The sequence below is a fragment of the Manis pentadactyla genome, chromosome 15 (genome assembly GCF_030020395.1).
Source record: "Manis pentadactyla isolate mManPen7 chromosome 15, mManPen7.hap1, whole genome shotgun sequence".
Classification (NCBI taxonomy): Eukaryota; Metazoa; Chordata; class Mammalia; order Pholidota; family Manidae; genus Manis; species Manis pentadactyla.
In genome coordinates, this window is record NC_080033.1 from 32,914,775 (window position 1) to 32,932,945 (window position 18,171).

At 39.4% G+C, this 18,171-nt stretch overlaps 1 protein-coding gene across 3 annotated transcripts in view; it reads right to left on the bottom strand.

The window, feature by feature from the left end:
• Positions 1–18,171, bottom strand: part of MYLK3 (myosin light chain kinase 3) — a 51,514-nt gene that overhangs the window by 13,256 nt on the left and 20,087 nt on the right. For all 3 annotated transcript variants that reach the window (XM_036911008.2, XM_036911003.2, XM_036910995.2), the window contains exons 8-9: positions 17,737–17,878; positions 6,424–6,494 (exon numbers count right to left, since the gene is read on the bottom strand). In XM_036911008.2, the coding sequence (XP_036766903.2) occupies positions 6,424–6,494; positions 17,737–17,878 (213 nt within the window). The remainder of the gene's footprint in view (positions 1–6,423; positions 6,495–17,736; positions 17,879–18,171) is intronic.

Below are 18,171 nucleotides of genomic sequence, written 5' to 3' on the forward strand. Positions count from 1 at the left end.
ATGTGGTACATATACACAATGGAATACTACTCAGCCATAAGAAAAGGGCAAATCCAATCATTTGCAGCAACACGGATGGAGCTGTAGGGTATTATGCTCAGTGAAACAAGCCAAGCGGAGAAAGAGAAATACCAAATGATTTCACTTACCTGTGGAATATAAGAACAAAGGTAAAGCTGAAGGAACAAAACAGCACCAGAATCACAGAACTCAAGAATGGACTAACAGGTACCAAAGGGAAAGGGACTGGGGAGGATGGGTGGATAGGGAGGGATAAGGTGGGGGGAGAAGTAGGGGGGTATTAAGATTAACATGCATGGGGGGGTAGGAGAAAAGGGAGGGCTGTACAACACAGAGAAGGCAAGTAGTGATTCTACAACATTTGCTATGCTGATGGACAGTGACTGTAAAGAGGTTTATAGGGAGAACATGGTATAGGGGAGAACCTAGTAAACATAATATTCGTCATGTAAGTGTAGATTAGTGATACCAAAAACAAAGCAAAACAAAACCAAACAAACAAAAAAAAAGAGGGCAGTTCCTCTGTGGTAACCTCCAATGATGTCTACACAAGGGTATAAAGGGTATATAAAAGTGTAGGCAAAGGGTCTGTTTGTGTTTATACAGAGGATCAAAGCCTAACTGGGCTACCCCGAAAATGAACTAAGATACGATATGAAAGAGAACTTCCAACATCAGCACTCTCTGGAAGACTCATGCCAGAAGATGATCATCAAAAAACCCCAACAAAGATCCACGCACTGCTACAGCTGTAGATGCACTCATCCCACCAGTTCCTGGACTTGCCATGGGAATGAGGAAGGAGATATCTAAGCTGGCCTGTGCATACAGTAAAACAACAAATTTGACTGGATCTATACTGTTGGAACTCAACCAAGAATTAGGAAAAGTGCAAATTGTAGCGCTCCAAACTCTTACAACTACAGACTATTTACTGTTAAAAGAACATAAGGGATGTGAACATTCCCCAGGAATGGGTTGTTTTTATTTGTCTGATTTCTCTCAGACTGTTCAAGTTCAGTTGGACAATATCCACCATATCATAGATAAGTTTTCACAAATGCCTAAGGTGCCTAACTGGTTTTCTTGGTTTCACTGGAGATGGCTGGTAATTACAGATATGCTTTGGTTACATAACTATACTCCTATTATGTTAATGTGTGTGCGCAATTTAAGTAGTAGCTTAAAACCTATACATGCTGAAGTTACTCTACAAGAAGACATGTCAAATAAATAATCAATCTTCCCATGTTTTCTTCCGCCTGCTACTTCTATAGCTTTTCTTCTTCCTTCCTAATTACAACCCTTAAATAGAATTCGTGCCTCGTATCAAATTTACCGAGTATCATAATTCTTCCAAGTGGTAAAGATACCTCAAGACAAATGCTGGGCAAAGAAGCTACAGGGCATAAATATGCAAAGAAGTAAAATGCTAACCTTTTCAAACAATAAGGCTTCCCTCTCACTTACCAACTTTACATTTCCCTGTATGGCCCCGGAAGATGACTGGTTAGCCAGAGACGGGTAAGATTCCTCAAGGGAGGAACAACCTAAGACAGGCACAGTCGCAGGGGGGCCATCAGGTGAGAAATTGGGGATCAACAGAGGTGAGGCTTAGAACCTCACCCCCCTGTTCTGAGAGAAATCTTCTGCATACGTGGATGTTTTATTGCCCTTGTCTAGCTTGGATTAACACATAGTCTACAGGCACACACCTGATCATCTACATGTGCTCTCTTACAACACTAAACTATGTTTTCTACCTTTATCTTGTATCTACCTACCACTTCAGCATTTTATTAAAAATAATAATAATAAAGAGAGAAATGTGGTATCCACATATAAATCAAGTATAAAAACCAAATGAGTATTCATATTTGAACTGACTGTTTATAGTTCATAATGCATGAGCAAAACCGAAAGTTTCTGTGATGACTGCCCTTGTACTGTTCACTATGTAACTTATTCATTGTGTAAGAATTTGTTCTACATGTAAGAACTTGTTTGTTATGCCTCAGAAGATTGGAGACTGACGAAAATTAGGCTTGGGGTGGATTAATGATTGTGCATTGAGCATTGACTCCCCTATACAGAATTTTATTGTCGTTAACAACCATTTGATCAATAAATATGAGAGATGCCCTCACAAAAAAAAACAAAAAAAACAAAAAAGGGACAGACTTCCAATGGTAAAATAAATAAGTAACCGGGAGGTAATGTATAGCATAAGGAATATAGTCAAGATATTGTAACAGCTTGGTAGGGTGATAGCTGGAACCTAGAATTATGTATATAAATGTTTTATCACTGTGTTGTACACTTGAAACTAATGTAATGTAAAACTGTGCATCAACTACCCTTCAATAAAAAATAATTATTTAAGAAAATAAAAATAAAAAAAAATAAATGAAATAGGATTTTTGTTTAGAAAGTATATAAAGTATCTATTACTTCTGATAGGGGTACTGTACCTTTCTGTATTCAGATGAAAATTGGTTTTAGTATTTAGTGTAGATGTAGTCTAGCAAGTGTATTTGCAACTATTATGTGGCCAATGCTGTGTGATACATACTTTTTCAATGTATGAAACTTACTCCCCCCACAAAAACAAAGGTGGAGCAGGGGAAGAGAAAAGAGGAGGGAAGGCCCAGGCCCTCAGCCTCTGGAAGCTACTTTCCAGTTGCATTATCAGTCCTACTGGTTCATCCTGCCCCAGAGCCTCATCCTGTATCATGTGATTTTAAGCCCCTCCCACTAGTGGTGGCAGGTGTTGCCCTATCTCACTGATGCTGGGCTTGGCCATATGAGCTGCCCAGCCAATAGAATGTGGGTGGGAGGGACAGTGGGCCAATTCCAAGCCAAGAATTGTAAAAGCTTGTCATCTTGCTGCTCTGCCATCGCCATGAGAAGAGAATTAGAGACACATGGAGCAGACCTGTCCTCACTGGTCTGCATCTTGGATCCAAGCCCAGCACAGCTCAGCCCATATCAACGATTCCAACCAAGAGTATGTGGGTGAATGTTTAACAACCAGCTACGTGGTTGTTGGTTTTTTTTTAAGGCCTGATTTGTAGCATTTGCAATTTCTTTGCTGTAAATACTGATTTTATTATGGCTGCTTTCATGATGTCACTGAAAACAGAGTTGGGAAGAGATGTGCAATAGTACACTATTCTATAGTATTTCCACCATATAGATTCAATAGGCATAACTAACCTCCTGAGCATAAATAATAATGAAATGAAGTAAAATAATTAGCAAGTGATGTTTTTAAAATGTAATATCTTTGTTTTTAATACAATTTCTTTAATTGTAAGTTTATACAATTTAAATTTAATGATGGCCAGGTTTTAACAACTGGATTACAGGATTTCATATCATGAGCTAGTATGAGTTGGGTCTAGCACTCCCCACACTGACTCACAAATGTATAGATGAGAATAAAGACTTTAAAGCGACTGCGTTTTGGGGTAATTTGTTATACAGCAATATCATGGCAATAGCTAACCTCAAATCTGTGTCAAAATATCCACCAAGACCTCCTCTCCTGATTCCCAGCACAAAGCCCTCCGTGACCAAAGGATCACATATGAGGCTGTAGCCTCAGGGGTTGGGTAGGCACTTCCTTGCCCCATCAAAGGATCTGATGAAATTGGCATGGGGTCCAATCTAAGCACTAGACTGGGAGTCAGGAGGCCAAAGCTGCACCCAGCATACTGGAGAGCAAGCTTACACAAGATACTTCCCATCCTGTTCCCATCCTTGACCCTTGGCATGTCCCTCTTTAAACCCACTGTGGCTTTCACTGCCTACCCTGTGTAATGCTGATCCCTCTTGCTCAATGTCATAGCCTCTGAAGGTTTGTATGTGCCCCACATTCTACTAAGGGACATAACCCCACTGAAAATCTCAGCACCTTCTAATAGCTCCACCCAGAATACAACTTTGCTTTCTGTTAGTATTACAAGGAGAAATTGGCACTTCCTCCTTCATTACAGTTATTCTGGAGTATAAAATATGTTCTCTCAATCTGTACATCCCCTACCCCCACCCCCCAGATCCTTCCTCTTAGAATACACTTGCCTGGAAGCAGGCCAATTTGGCAAAAATCACCTTGGCAAAAGCCAATTTGCCAAATGATCCTATTACTAGATGACCAGTTTGCCAGACTATTGAAGATGTTTTTGATGTTTCTCTTTCATCTCACAACTGGAACCTGTCAGCCCAGCTCAACTCCATTGAGTTCAGTTTCCTGAATATCACGTGTTTCAGGGACCTGTTCTTCTCTAATGCCCAGCTGTTTTAAGTGGGTAGCCTCTGAAATGTAGTTCCCTGTGTTTAATTTCTTGAACTTGTTGTCTGCCTCTGGCCCACCAGCAAAATTCCTGTAATCAGTGCCCTTGAACAGGTTCACAAATTTGTCTGACAATTTTGGATGGATGGTCTGACAGTTTTTGGATTAATTTTGACTTAGCTGACTTTTAGCAAATTGGCCTGTAGTCTTTCCTACCTCCCCAACAGCTATGAATGGCCTGACATTCAAGACTCCTATCAGTGCCTTCATCTCCTACTGCATCTTCCTCCCCCAGGTCAGCCTGCTCATGCACAGTGTGCACCTTATTCTCACTCTCCAGCTGCCCCTCAGGTGGTTACTTCTTGCTCTGATTTCACAGTATGTCAGTGTAAATACTCATTTGGCAATTGGTCATCTGGCATTTGGGAGGGTATTGCATATCCCAGTGTGTGATTCCCAATGACAGGATGACCCTACAGTGAGTGAGCATGGGTTCTTGTGGGAGGCAGAAAATCTTCGCTGTTAACAGTGGTTTGTGGCTCTCCACAGGGCCACAGTACATAAACAGATACACAGTACATCAGTGGTATTAAATTTCATGGAGAGGGGCCTGGCGATTAGGAAATAAATGTTTAAAAAGTCTCTTTGAGGGGGCAGGCAGTGATAATTAAAGATAGGCTGAGAAACAGTGCTGTAGTGTATAAGACATAAGACATCATTTGGGAAAATATTAAGCAATTTTTTTACATTTATGGACTGACCGTGATTTTTTAAGCATTTGGGCTGGGGGATCTGGTATTGTTCATAAAATACAGCAGACCATAAAGGGGATCCAGAAGGTACAGTGGGGTGATATGAACTTTCCTCTGTTGTTCTAATGATATCATACTTAGCCTCCCATCATGTGGGGCACTGAAAATGATTTTTTACCAATCCAACCAGCAGGAGAGTGACATAGGAAGAAGCCTGCCACTGTGGTTTGGATTGCCACCTCTAGGAGGCAGGAGCTGGACCCCGGGGGCTGACCTCTGGTGAGCAGTTGTGCCTCCAGGAGGATGAGGTTCTGCTTTCTTCCCCTTGTGGATGGAGTAGAGGATACCATAAGTCTCATCAAGTGAAAGGAAAACTTCTTCGTGGAAAATGATCAGGAGGGTAAGAGGAAATTTTAAGAGTTGAAAATTCAGCTGTGGTGTGAAGACCTATCTAGGAAATATGTGATTCCCAGAGAAATGCCATTCTTCATGGAAATAGAATTCTGGGGAAAGCCTGGAAGATAGGCATACAACAACTGCCATATTTAAAGATTGTGGATGCTCAAAGGTTTGGGGGATAGCCCTCCCCAATGCTAAGGGTCTGCTACTAAGAACCCACACCACAGGGTGTGCGTGCCATGGGCAATAGCCCTATAGAGGCATGACATTCATCATGCATGACTGCGCAGGATCACACAGAAAACTGTCTATACTTCACTAGACACTAGATACTTTTTAATGTTTACCTTATGCACTTGAAACTTGAGAGCCTAACCACCTAGTAGGATGGCTCTGCACCGTTGATGTATCATCTCTTTAAACGTTCATCACTGCCCTGTGTCAGCAGGTACTTCACTATATCACCATTTTACCATGACTTAACCCAGTTCTGGGGGGTCCAGAACCACTTATCCACAGCACCACCCTTCACTGTCACCTGTGCGCTTTCCTATTTAACTTAGTCATTTCCTGGAGGGCAGGGATGGTGATGTATATCATACAGCCCAACATCTCCTGGCCCCTGGAGGCCTGGGGGATGAATAGAATTGAGCTGCCCAGAACCCCCATGCCATGGCCTCCTGTTAGCCATCATTCCCCTCTCTGCTCAGACATGCAGTTTGAAACACAGTTAATTCCACAGCCTTTCAGAGAGAAGCAGAGCCCACAGCACAAAGCCACCCACTGCGGTAATAATAGGGCTATCTGCACAATTGAAAGCCACTAGCATCTTAGTGACAGAGCTTTCTTGTGTCAGTCCCAAAATTCAAAAATTGGTTGAACTGTGGGTAACCACACCCAGGAGAGCAAAAAAAATGCCCAAGGAGTTTTTTCAAAGTACCTAAATAACCCCCTTACCTTCTGGCCAGCCCGAAGTCAATAATCTTAATTTGGTGTCCTGTCTGATTGACACACAGTATGTTCTCTGGCTGGGAAAGAAAAAGAAATCTGTTTAGCTCAATCAACTGCTAAGAAGGTCTGCAGCTCCCACACTCACATAAATAGGTCTCTGGTTCCCAGCCCCCAAGGGAAATGAATAGCTCACTGCAGCACTACAGGGATATATAGACAGTGAAAATAAATAAAGTAGATGGGTGTGAGACAATAAGGAGTAGTGTGAACTGTGACAAAGTAGAGGACTCCTGCCTATGTAATGCAGCCCTGCTGGTCACCATGCAGGAATGCAGGCCCAGTTGCCAAAGTTTCTTAGGCTTCAAGAAAAGCCAGAAATAGACATTTCTTTATGTGAAAATTCCATGCTATAAATGTTGACAACTAAATCAAATTTAAATATACATTTTCCTGTATGTTGCAGATTTGGCCCATAGGCTGCTTGTTTGAGATTGTTGGCTTGGGGTGGTGGTTCCAAACTTTGGCTGCACATCAGAATTATCAGGGGAGCTCTCAAAAGTCCCAATGCCCAGGCCCCAATCCTGAACAATTACATCCTAGAGTGGGACCAAAGCTTCAATAATGGGGTCAAGGACATCAGAGCTGCTAAATGTCCATCTTTTTTTGTGGTAATGGCTGTGACACATGGGATAAAGACCATGGTCTTGACATGCTTCTCCCCGTAAGTCTTTCAGATCAGCTCTGAGTCCCTGAAGGAGCCTGGAACAAAACCTACTGCTTGTGCAGGACAAATTTGGATAGTGGTGGGGAGTGGGCACAGAGGTAGGGTTTATGGTAGAAAGGACCTGGAGGCCTGAGGCCCTCCATACTGAAACCTCAGAGTCTCCATCTATAAAAAAGGAATAATAACCTCTTCCTGCCTTCCTCCTGGGAGGATATGAGGATCAAATGACATAATATGCATGAAGCATTGCAGTTTCCAAAGCAAATGCAGGTACTTTCTCCCAGTAAAAGGTCTTATTGTTATTAATGTTACGATGGGGTTGTACAATTCTTCAGATATTTAAAATCTCCGTGTCTTCTTTATAAGGTCTAGAACAACATTGTCCAATAGAAATATAATGTAAGCCACATATATAATTTAAAATATTCTAGCAGTACTGAAATATAAATTATATAAATAATGATATTATAAAATTCACCATTTTAAAGTGTAAAATTCCATGGTTTTTAGTATATTCAGAGTTGTGTGATGATTATAATTTTAGAACATTTTCACACATAAAAAAAATCCCATACCCATCAGCACTCTCCATTTTCCCTTTTGCTCCAAATGCTGGCAATGACTAATGTATTTTCTGTCTCTGTGGATTTGCCTTTTCCAGACATTTTGTATAAATGGAATCATAAAATTTTAGCCTTTTGCATCTGGCTTCTTTCACTTATCCATATTGTAGCAAGTATAAATACTTCATTCCTTTTTACAGTTGAATAATATTCTATTGTATGTATATACCATATTTTGTTTATCTATCCACCAGTTAGTGAACATTCAGGTTATTTCCACTTTTTGGCTATCATGAATAATGCTTAAGAACACTTGTATACAAGTTTTTGTGTTGACTTACTTTTTCAATTCTCTTGAGTATATGCCTAGAAGTGAAATTGCTAGGTCATATGGCAACTCTATGTTTAACATTTTAGGAACTGCCAAACTGTTTTCTAAAATGGATGCACAAGGTTATAATCCCATCAGGAATGTATAAAGATTCCAATTTCTCCACATTCTAGCCAACACTTCTTCTTGCCTGTTATTATCATTTTTTATTTTAGCTAGTCTAATGCGTGAAATAGTATCTCAATGTGGTTTTCATTTACATTTCTCTGACTAATGATGTTGAGAATTTTTCCATGTGCTTATTGTCCATTTGTATATCTTCATTGGATAAACGTCTATTCAAATCCTTTGCCCACTTTTAAATTTGTCTTTCCATTATTGAGTTTTAACAGTTCTTTATATTTGCAATATACAAGTTCCTTATCAGATACATGATTTGGAAATATTTTCTCCCATTCATGAGCTTTCATTTCATTTTCATGATGGTATCCTTTGAAGTATAAAAATTTTTAATTTTGCTAAAGTCTAATTTATAGATGTTTATTTTCTAGCTTGTGCTTTTGAGTCATATCTAAAATACCATTGTTTAATCCAAGGTCACAAAAATTTGCTCTTATGTTTTCATATAAGAATCTTATAGTTTAACTCTAACATTTAGGATCCACTTTGAGTTAATTTTGTATGTAATGTGAGGTAGGGACCCAACTGCATTCCTTTGCATGTGGATATCAATCATGGCATCCCTGCACTATGCTGGGATATTTGTTGAAAGATTATTCTTTCCCCATTTAATTGTCATGGCACTATTGTCACAAATCAATCAACCACAAATGTATGGGTTCGTTTTTGGACTCTCAACTGTATTTCATTTACCTATCTGTCCTTCCTTACATTCATAATATATCGTTTTGATTTCTGTATCTCAGTAGAAAGATTTCAAAATTGGGAACTGTGATTCCTCCCAATGTGCTCCTCTTTATCAAGACTGATTTTGATATTTTTTGTCCCTTGAATTTCCACCTGAATTTTAACACAAACACATTAATTTCTGCAAAAAATCCAGCTATGACTTTGATAGGGATTGTGTTACATCTGTAGATCAATTTAGGGAGTACTGCCATTGTCATCTTAATAATATTAAGTCTTCCAATTCATGACAATGGGATGTCATTCCATTTACTAAGGTCGTCTTCATATTCTTTCAACACTGTTTTAATTTTCCGAGTTAGGAATTGACCTCTGTTAAATTTATTCCTAAGTTCGGCACCGGAGTGGCCCGCACGAGCCTCCGGCAGCGGCAACTGAGCGGCCTGGGAGCAGCCTGTGCGCGCCAGCGGCGGCGGCACCAGAGGGGCCCAGGGGCAGCACGCTGGAGCCAGGGGCAGTGGCGGAGGAGTGGCCCATGAAGAGCTGCACCCCCACCAGCCACCCATAACCTCAGTCCAGTGCACAGTGGCCTGGGCCTGACAAAAAGGCTGCAGCCAGCACACAGCTGCCCAGCAGGGGCGCTGATTTCACAGGAGAGCACAGCTGGCATGCCTGCCACACCCCACAGGGCTCTGCGCTACTCTGACGTAGATCCTGCCCACAGCAGCTTAGGGGATTAACCCAGAGGCTGCTCCAGGAGTGCGGGTAACTGACACAGGCAGGAGAGAAGGGCAAAGTGACCAGCAAGCAGGAAAAGACTTTGTTCTCCCAGCTGACACACATGCTACCTGCCTACAGCTACCTCTATCAACATGAAAAGGCAGAAGAATTTGGTACAGTCCAAAATTACCCAGACAACCCCCAAGAGAGGGCCTGGGGAGACAGACATCAGCAATCACCCCGAAAAAGAATTCAAAATAAAAGTTATAACCATGCTGATGGATCTGCAGAGAAATATGTGAGACTTAAAGGAGCAAGTACAGAGGGAGAATACAGAAATGAAAGAATCTCTGTAAGGACTTAAGAGCAGACTGGATGAGGTGCAAGAGGCCATTAATGGAATAGAAATCAGAAAACAGGAATGCAGAGAAGCTGATGCAGAGAGAGATAAAAGGATCTCTAGGAATGAAAGAATATTAAGAGAACTGTGTGACCAATCCAAATGGAATAATAAATGCATCATAGGGGTACCAGAAGAAGAACAAGAGGGAAAAAGGGATAGAAAGTGTATTTGAAGAAATAATTGCTGAAAACTTCCCCAAACTGGGGGGGGGAAATAGTCTCTCAGACCATGGAGGCCCACAGAACTCCCAACACGAGGGACACAAGGAGGACAACACCAAGACATATAATAATTCAAATGGCAAAGATCAAAGACAAGGACAGAGCATTAAAGGCAGCCAGAGAGAGAGAAAAGGTTACCTACCAAGGAAAATCCATTAGACTATCATCAGACTTCTCAACAGAAACCTTACAGGCCAGAAGAGAATGGCATGATATACTTAATGCAATGAAACAGAAGGGCCTCGAACCAAGAATACTGTATCCAGCATGATTATCATTTAAATATGAAGGAGGGATTAAATTATTTTCGGACAAGCAAAAGTTGAGGGAATTTCCCTCCCACAAACCACCTCTACAGGGTATTTTAGAGGAACTACTCTAGATGGAAGCACTCCTAAGGCTAAATAGATGTCAACAGAGAAAATAAAATCACAGCAAAGAAATCAGACCAACCAAATGCTAACTAAAGGCAGAAAAATAAAATCAACTACCCACAAAAGGAGTCAAAGGAAACACAAAAGAACACAGAATAAAACAACTAACATATAAATATTAGAGGAGGAGAAATAAGAAGGGAGGGAAAGAGTCATCAGACTGTGCTCACAATAGCTTAATAAGCAAGTTAAGTTAGACAGTTAGATAGTAAAGAAGCTAACCTTGAACCTTCGGTAACCATAAATCTAAAGCCTGCAATGGCAATAAGTATATATCTTTCAATAATCACCCTAAATGTAAATGGACTTAATGCACCAATCAAAAGACACAGAGTAACAGAATGGATAAAAAAGTAAGACCCATCTATACACTGCTTACAAGAGACTCACCTCAAACCCAAAGACATACACAGACTAAAAGTCAAGGGATGGGAAAAGCTATTTCATGCAAACAATAGGGAGAAAAAAGCATGTGTAGCAGTAGTGGTATCAGACAAAATAGACTTCAAAAAAAAGGAAGTAACAAGAGATAAAGAAGGACATTATATAATGATAAAAGGGTCAGCCCAACAAGAGGATATAACCATTATAAATATATATCCCAATACAGGAGTACCAATATATGTGAAACAAATACTAACAGAATTAAAGGAGGAAATAGAATGCAATGCATGCATTCGAGGAGACTTCAACACACCACTCACTCCAAAGGACAGATCCACTGGACAGAAAATAAGTAAGGACACAGAAGCACTGAACAACACACTAGGACAGATGGACTTAACAGACATCTACAGAACTGTACACCCAAAAGCAGCAGGATACACATTCTTCTCAAGTGCACATGGAACATTCTCCAGAACAGATCACATACCAGGCCACAAAAAGAGTCAGTAAATTCCAAAAGACTGAAATTCTACCAACCAACTTCTCAGACCACAAATGCATAAAACTAGAAAATAATTGTACAAAGGAAACAAAAAGGCTCACAAACATATGGAGGCTTAACAACATGCTTCTAAATAACCAATGGATCAATGACCAAATTAAAACAGAGATCAAGCAATATATGGAGACAAATGACACTGACAACATTAAGCCCCAACTTCTGTGGGACGCAGCAAAGGCAGTTCTAAGAGGAAAGTATATGGCAATCCAGGCCTATCTAAAGAAGGAAGAACATTCCCAAATGAAAAGTTTAAAGTCCCAATGGCTGAAACTGGAAAATGAAGAACAAATGAAGCCCAAAGTCAGCAGAAGGAGGGACATAATAAAGATCAGAGAAGAAATAAATATAATTGAGAACAATAAAATAATAGACAAAAATCAATGAAACCAAGAGCTGGTTCTTTGAGAAAATAAACAAAATAGATAAACCCCTAGCCAGACTTACTAAGAGAAGAAGAGAATCTACACATATCAATGGAATCAGAAATGAGAAAGGAAAAATCACAATGGGCCCCACAGAAATACAAAAAATTTAGAGAATACTATGAAAATCTATATGCTAACAAACTGGATAAACTAGAAGAAATGGACAACTTTCTAGAAAAATACAAACTTCCAAGACTGACCAAGGAAAAACCAGAAAATCTAAACATACCAATTACCAGTAATGCAATTGAATCAGTAAATAAAAACTACCCAAGAAAAAAAAACCTGGACCACATGGATTCAAGGCTGAATTTTATCAGACATTTAGAGAAGATATAACACCCATTCTCCTTAATGTTTTCCAAAAAACAGAAGATGAGGGAATACTTCCAAACCCATTCTATGAAGCCAGCATCACTGTAATACCAAAACTAGGAAAGACACCACAAAAAAAGAAAATAACAGATCAATATCCCGGATCAACATAGATGAAAAGTACTCAACAAAATATTAGCAAACAGAATTCAAAAATAAATCAAGAGGATCATATACCATGATCAAGTGGGATACATCTCAGGGATGCAAGGATGGTATAACATTCGAAAATCCATCAATATCATCCACCACATAAACAAAAAGAAGGAAAAAAATCACATGATTGTCTCCATAGATGCTGAAAAAGCATTCAATAAAATTCAACATCCATTCATAATAAAAAACCCTCAACAAAATGGGTATAGAGGGCAAGTACTTCAAGATAATAAAGGCCATATATGATAAACCCACAGCCAACATAATATTGAACAGCGAGAAGCTGAAAGCTTTTCCTCTAAGATCGGGAACAAGACAGGGATGCCCACTCTACTCACTTCTATTCAACATAGTACTGGAGGTCCTAGCCATGGCAATTGGACAGAACAAAGAAATACAAGGAATCCAGATTGGTAAAGAAGAAGTCAAACTGTCCCTGTTTGCAGATAACATGATATTGTACATAAAAAACCCTAAAGACTCCACTCCAAACTACTAGAACTAATATCTGAATTCAGCATAGTTGCAGGATACAAAATTAATACACAGAAATCTGTGGCCTTCCTATACACCAACAATGAATTAACAGAAAGAGAAATCAGGACCACAATTCCATTCATGATTGCATCAAAAAGAATAAAATACCTAGGAATAAAGCTAACCAAGGAAGTGAAAGACCTATACCCTGAAAACTACAAGACATTCTTAAGAGAAATTAAAGAGGACACTAACAAATGGAAACTCATCCCATGCTCTTGGCTAGGAAAAATTAATATAGTCAAAATGGCTATCCTGCCCAAAGCAATCTACAGATTCAGTGCAATGCCTATCAAATTACCAACAGCATTCTTCAATGAACTGGAGCAAATAGTTCAAAAATTCATGTGAAAACACCAAAGACCTCAAATAGCCAAAGCAATCCTGAGAATGAAGAATAAAGTGGGGGGGGATCTTGCTCCCCAACTTCAAGCTCTACTATAAAGCCACAGTAATCAAGACAATTTGATACTGGCACAAGATCAGACCCACAGACCAGTGGAACAGAATAAAGACTCCAGACATTAACCCAAACATATATGGTCATTTAATATATGATAAAGGAGCCATGGACATACAATGGGGAAATGACAGCCTCTTCAACAGTTGGTGTTGGCAAAACTGGACAGCTACATGTAAGAGAATGAAACTGGATCATTGTCTAACCCCATGTACAAAAGTAAATTCAAAATGGATCAAAGACCTGAATGTAAGTCATGAAACCATAAAACTCTTGGAAAAAAACATAGGCAAAAATCTTTTGGACATAAACATGAGCAATTTCTTCATGAACGTATCTCCCTGGAAAAGGGAAACAAAAGCAAAAATGAACAAGTGGGACTATATCAAGCTGAAAAGCTTCTGTACAGCAAAGCACACCACCAATAGAACAAAAGGGATCCTACAGTATGGGAGAATATATTCATAAATGACTGATCCAATAAAGGGTTGACATCCAAAATATATAAAGAGCTCATGCACCTCAACAAACAAAAAGCAAATAAGCCAATTAAAAAATGGGCAGAGGATCTGAACAGACAGTTCTCCAAAGAAGAAATTCAGATGGCCAACAGACACATGAAAAGATGCTCCACATCACTAGTCATCAGAGAAATGCAAATTAAAACCACAATGAGATATCACCTCACACCAGTAGGGATGGCTACTATCCAAAAGACAAACAACAACAAATGTTGGCAAGTTTGGGGAGAAACAGGAACCCTCGTACACTGCTGGTGGAATGTAAACTAGTTCAACCATTGTGGAAAGCAGTATGGAGGTTCCTCAAAAAGCTCAAAATAGAAATACCATTTGATCCAGGAATTCCACTTCTAGGAATTTACCCTAAGAAGCAGCAGCCCGGTTTGAAAAAGATAGATGCACCCCTATGTTTATCGCAGCACTATTTACAATAGCCAAGAAATCGAAGCAACCTAAGTGTCCATCAGTAGATGAATGGATGAAGAAGATGTAGTACATATACACAATGGAATATTATTCAGTCATAAGAAGAAAACAAATCCTATGATTTGCAACAACATGGATGGAGCTAGAGGGTATTATGCTCAGTGAAATAAGCCATGTGGAGAAGACAAGTACCAAATGATTTCACTCATATGTGGAATATAAGAACAAAGAAAAACTTAAGGAACAAAACAGCAGGCGACTCACAGAACCCAAGAATGGACTAACAGTTACCAAAGATAAAGGGACTGGGGAGCGTGGGTGGGAAGGGAGGGACAAGGGGGGCGAAAAGAAAGGGGGCATTACGAATAGCATGTATAATGTGGGGGGGTGCACGGGCACGGCTGTGCAACACAGAGAAGACAAGTAGTGATTCTACAGCATCTTACGACACTGATGGACAGTGACTGTAATGGGGTTTGTGGGGGGGACTTGGTGATGGGGGGAGTCTAGTAAGCATAATGTTCCTCATGTAACAGTAGGTTAATTATTCCAAAAAAAGTTTATTCCTAAGTGTTTTATTCTTTTTGATAGTATTGTAAATGGAATTGTTTTCTTAATTTTATTTACAGCTTGTTGATTGTATTCTAGTATATAGAAATGCAGTTGGTTTTTGTATATTTGTCTTATATCCTCCAAACTTGCTAAACTCATCTATTCCAGTAGTTTCTCTCCACGCTCCTTGGGATTTTCTATATACAAGATGATGGCATCTGTGAATAGAGACAATTTTACTTCTTCCTTTTCAATCTGGATGACTTTTACTTCTTTTCTTGATTTATTTTCCTGGTTAAAACCTCAAGTACAGTGCTTAATCGAAGTGGCAAGAGCAGATATCCTTATCTTGTTCCTGACCTTAAGGGGGAAGCATCAGTCTTTTGCCATTAAGTATAATGTTAACTGTGGGTTTTCACAGATGGCCTTTATCAGGTTGAGAAAGTTCCCTCTATGCCTAGTTGGTTTAATATTTTCATTATGAAAAGTTGCTTGATCTTGTCAAGTGCTTTTTCTGTATCTGTTGGAATGAGGATGTGATTTTGTTATATTCTATTAATATGGCAAATTACATTGATGATTTTCATATGTTAAACTAATCTTGCATTCTTGGGATAAATCTCACTTTGTCACGTGTATAATCTTTATATGTTTATTCGGTGTGCTACTATTTTATTGAGCATTTTTGCATCTATATTCATAAGGGATATTGGTCTGTAGATTTTTGTTCTTATATGTCTTTGGTTTCAAGATGAGACTGGCCTCATTAAATGAGTTAGAAAGTGTTCCCTTCTCTTCTGTTTTTTGGAAGAGTTCATAAAGAACTGGTGTTAATTCTTCCTTCCTTGCTTTGAGTTTAACTTGCTCTTCTTTTTCTAGCTCCTTAAGGTAGAATGTTATACTATTGATTTAAGATTGTTCTTCTTTTTTAATATAGGTACCTGCAGCTACAAATTTTCTTCCTGCTTTAGATGCATCCCATAAGTTTTGGTATATTATGTGTTCTCATTTTCATTCATCTCAAAGTATTTTCTAAAACTTAATTTTAATAATATATTTTATTTAACCCAATATATCTAAACTATTATTTCAATAGGTTATCAATATATATTTCCCATTCACTTTTTATATAGTCTTTGAAATCCATTGTGTATCTAATATTTACAGCACATCTCAAGTCAGATACTAAATTTTCACCAGAAATATTTTAGATGTATTTAGATTTCATGAATTATTTGTGTTTAGATTTATGAAATTCATAGTTGAAAAGTAAATTCATATATTGAAGTTGTTCCAAAATACTTAAAAGTTTACTAATAACTGAATAGAGTGTCAGTTTTTAAATTTAAATCAATGTAAGTTAATAAAATATGAAATTCAATTTCTCAGTCACACTAGCCACACTTAAAGTGCTGAACAGCCACACTGGCTAGTGACTACTATATTACACAGTGCAGCTCTGGGGCTTTCTCCATGTTTCAATCCATACAATGTCCCTAGTACGTAGGTATTATTATTTCCCATTTTGCAATTGACGAGCTTATGCAAGATCAATCAGTAAGATCAAGGAACTTATGCAAGATCTCATGGCTGGGAGGGAGCTGAACCAACACAAGCCCTTCTCCTGGCTGGGAAATGGACCTTGGTAATTATTGCTTCTGGCTGCAGAGACACAGGAATTGCCGCAAAGGCTTTTCCGTGACCCAGAACCACAGAGCAGAATCCTGAGCTTCCACTAACTTCCCAATCAACAGAATAGCTGATTTAGAAGCCCCGGAATTAGCTCTAGTGAGCAGGGGACACTAAGGTCAATTCCCCACCATCCCCACTATTTTTCTAATTACTCCAACCTTACAGTCTGAAGTCAGTCAGGGAAGATGGTCAATGTGCAAGGAGCAATGTGCACCCACACAGGTCCAGCCAACCCACTTCCCATCTTCTGTGAGAAGCCACTGAAATTCCTGAAAGGGGTTGTAAAGAAATGCCCATCTGTTGGCCCAGCTGAGTGGTAAATCACAGAAATGTCCACCATGTATCAAGTGCTTCCTACCAGCCAGGCACTGCACCCAGTGCATGATACTCCTAGATCAATCCTAGTAGACAAAAGAAAGTGTAATGCATTATTTCAGTGAAATATGACATGGCACTTAAAGACATTTGTAGAAAAGATGTCTACAAATGCTATTAACTAAAAACAGCAAGTTTTAAAACAGGACAGAGTACAATCCCCTTTGTGTGTGTTTGTGTATCATGCCAAATTGTTAATAGAGAAAACCTCTCAGCATGGAGATGGGGGAAAGAACTTTCACTGTGTATTTTATACATTTCTATATACATGTCTATATTTGTCACTACAGCATAAGTTCCTATTTTAATTTTAAAAATGAATCTTAAAGATATCCTTAAGTAAAAGAAGGTCATTGTATCATTTAATCTTCAAGTAACACTTAAACAGGTATAATTATCCACATTTTACAGATGGAAGAACTGAGGCTCAGAGAGGATCATGTCTTGCCCAAGACTTCAGAACTAGGAAATAGCAGAGAGACCGGAGTGGCATCCATGATTGTTTATGACAGAGCTTTTGAGGATGAGAGAGCAGCAGAGGCTCAGAAAGCCTGGGCCCACCCACCAAAAGTCCAGGAGGAGCCTGACCTTGAGATCCAGGTGCAGGATGTAATGCTGATGGAGGTAATGCACACCCTCGCAGATCTGCTTGGTGAACAAGACTACATCCAGTTCCGTTAGGTGGTACTTCTCATCTGTGATCCGGTCAAAGAGTTCACCCCCATCCACACTGCCAGGGCAAAGGGAGAGGCAGGCGATGGTCTAAGTGAGGCTTTCAGAGGACTTGGCCACTCTTATCATCAGCAGCCAAAAAAAGGCTGAGTCAGATAAACCTAAGGGTGTCATTACCATCTAGGGTTAATGGGGACCTTTGCTCTGGCCCTGTTCCAGCTCAGAGTGCAGTGGTAAAAAGGAAGTAGTGGACCAAGGGATGACTGGATTGTCTTCAGTGTTGATAATACAGGCTCACTGTGGATATTCTAGGCCAAAGTTGTAAACTTGTTTGCCTGCAGGGACCAGCTA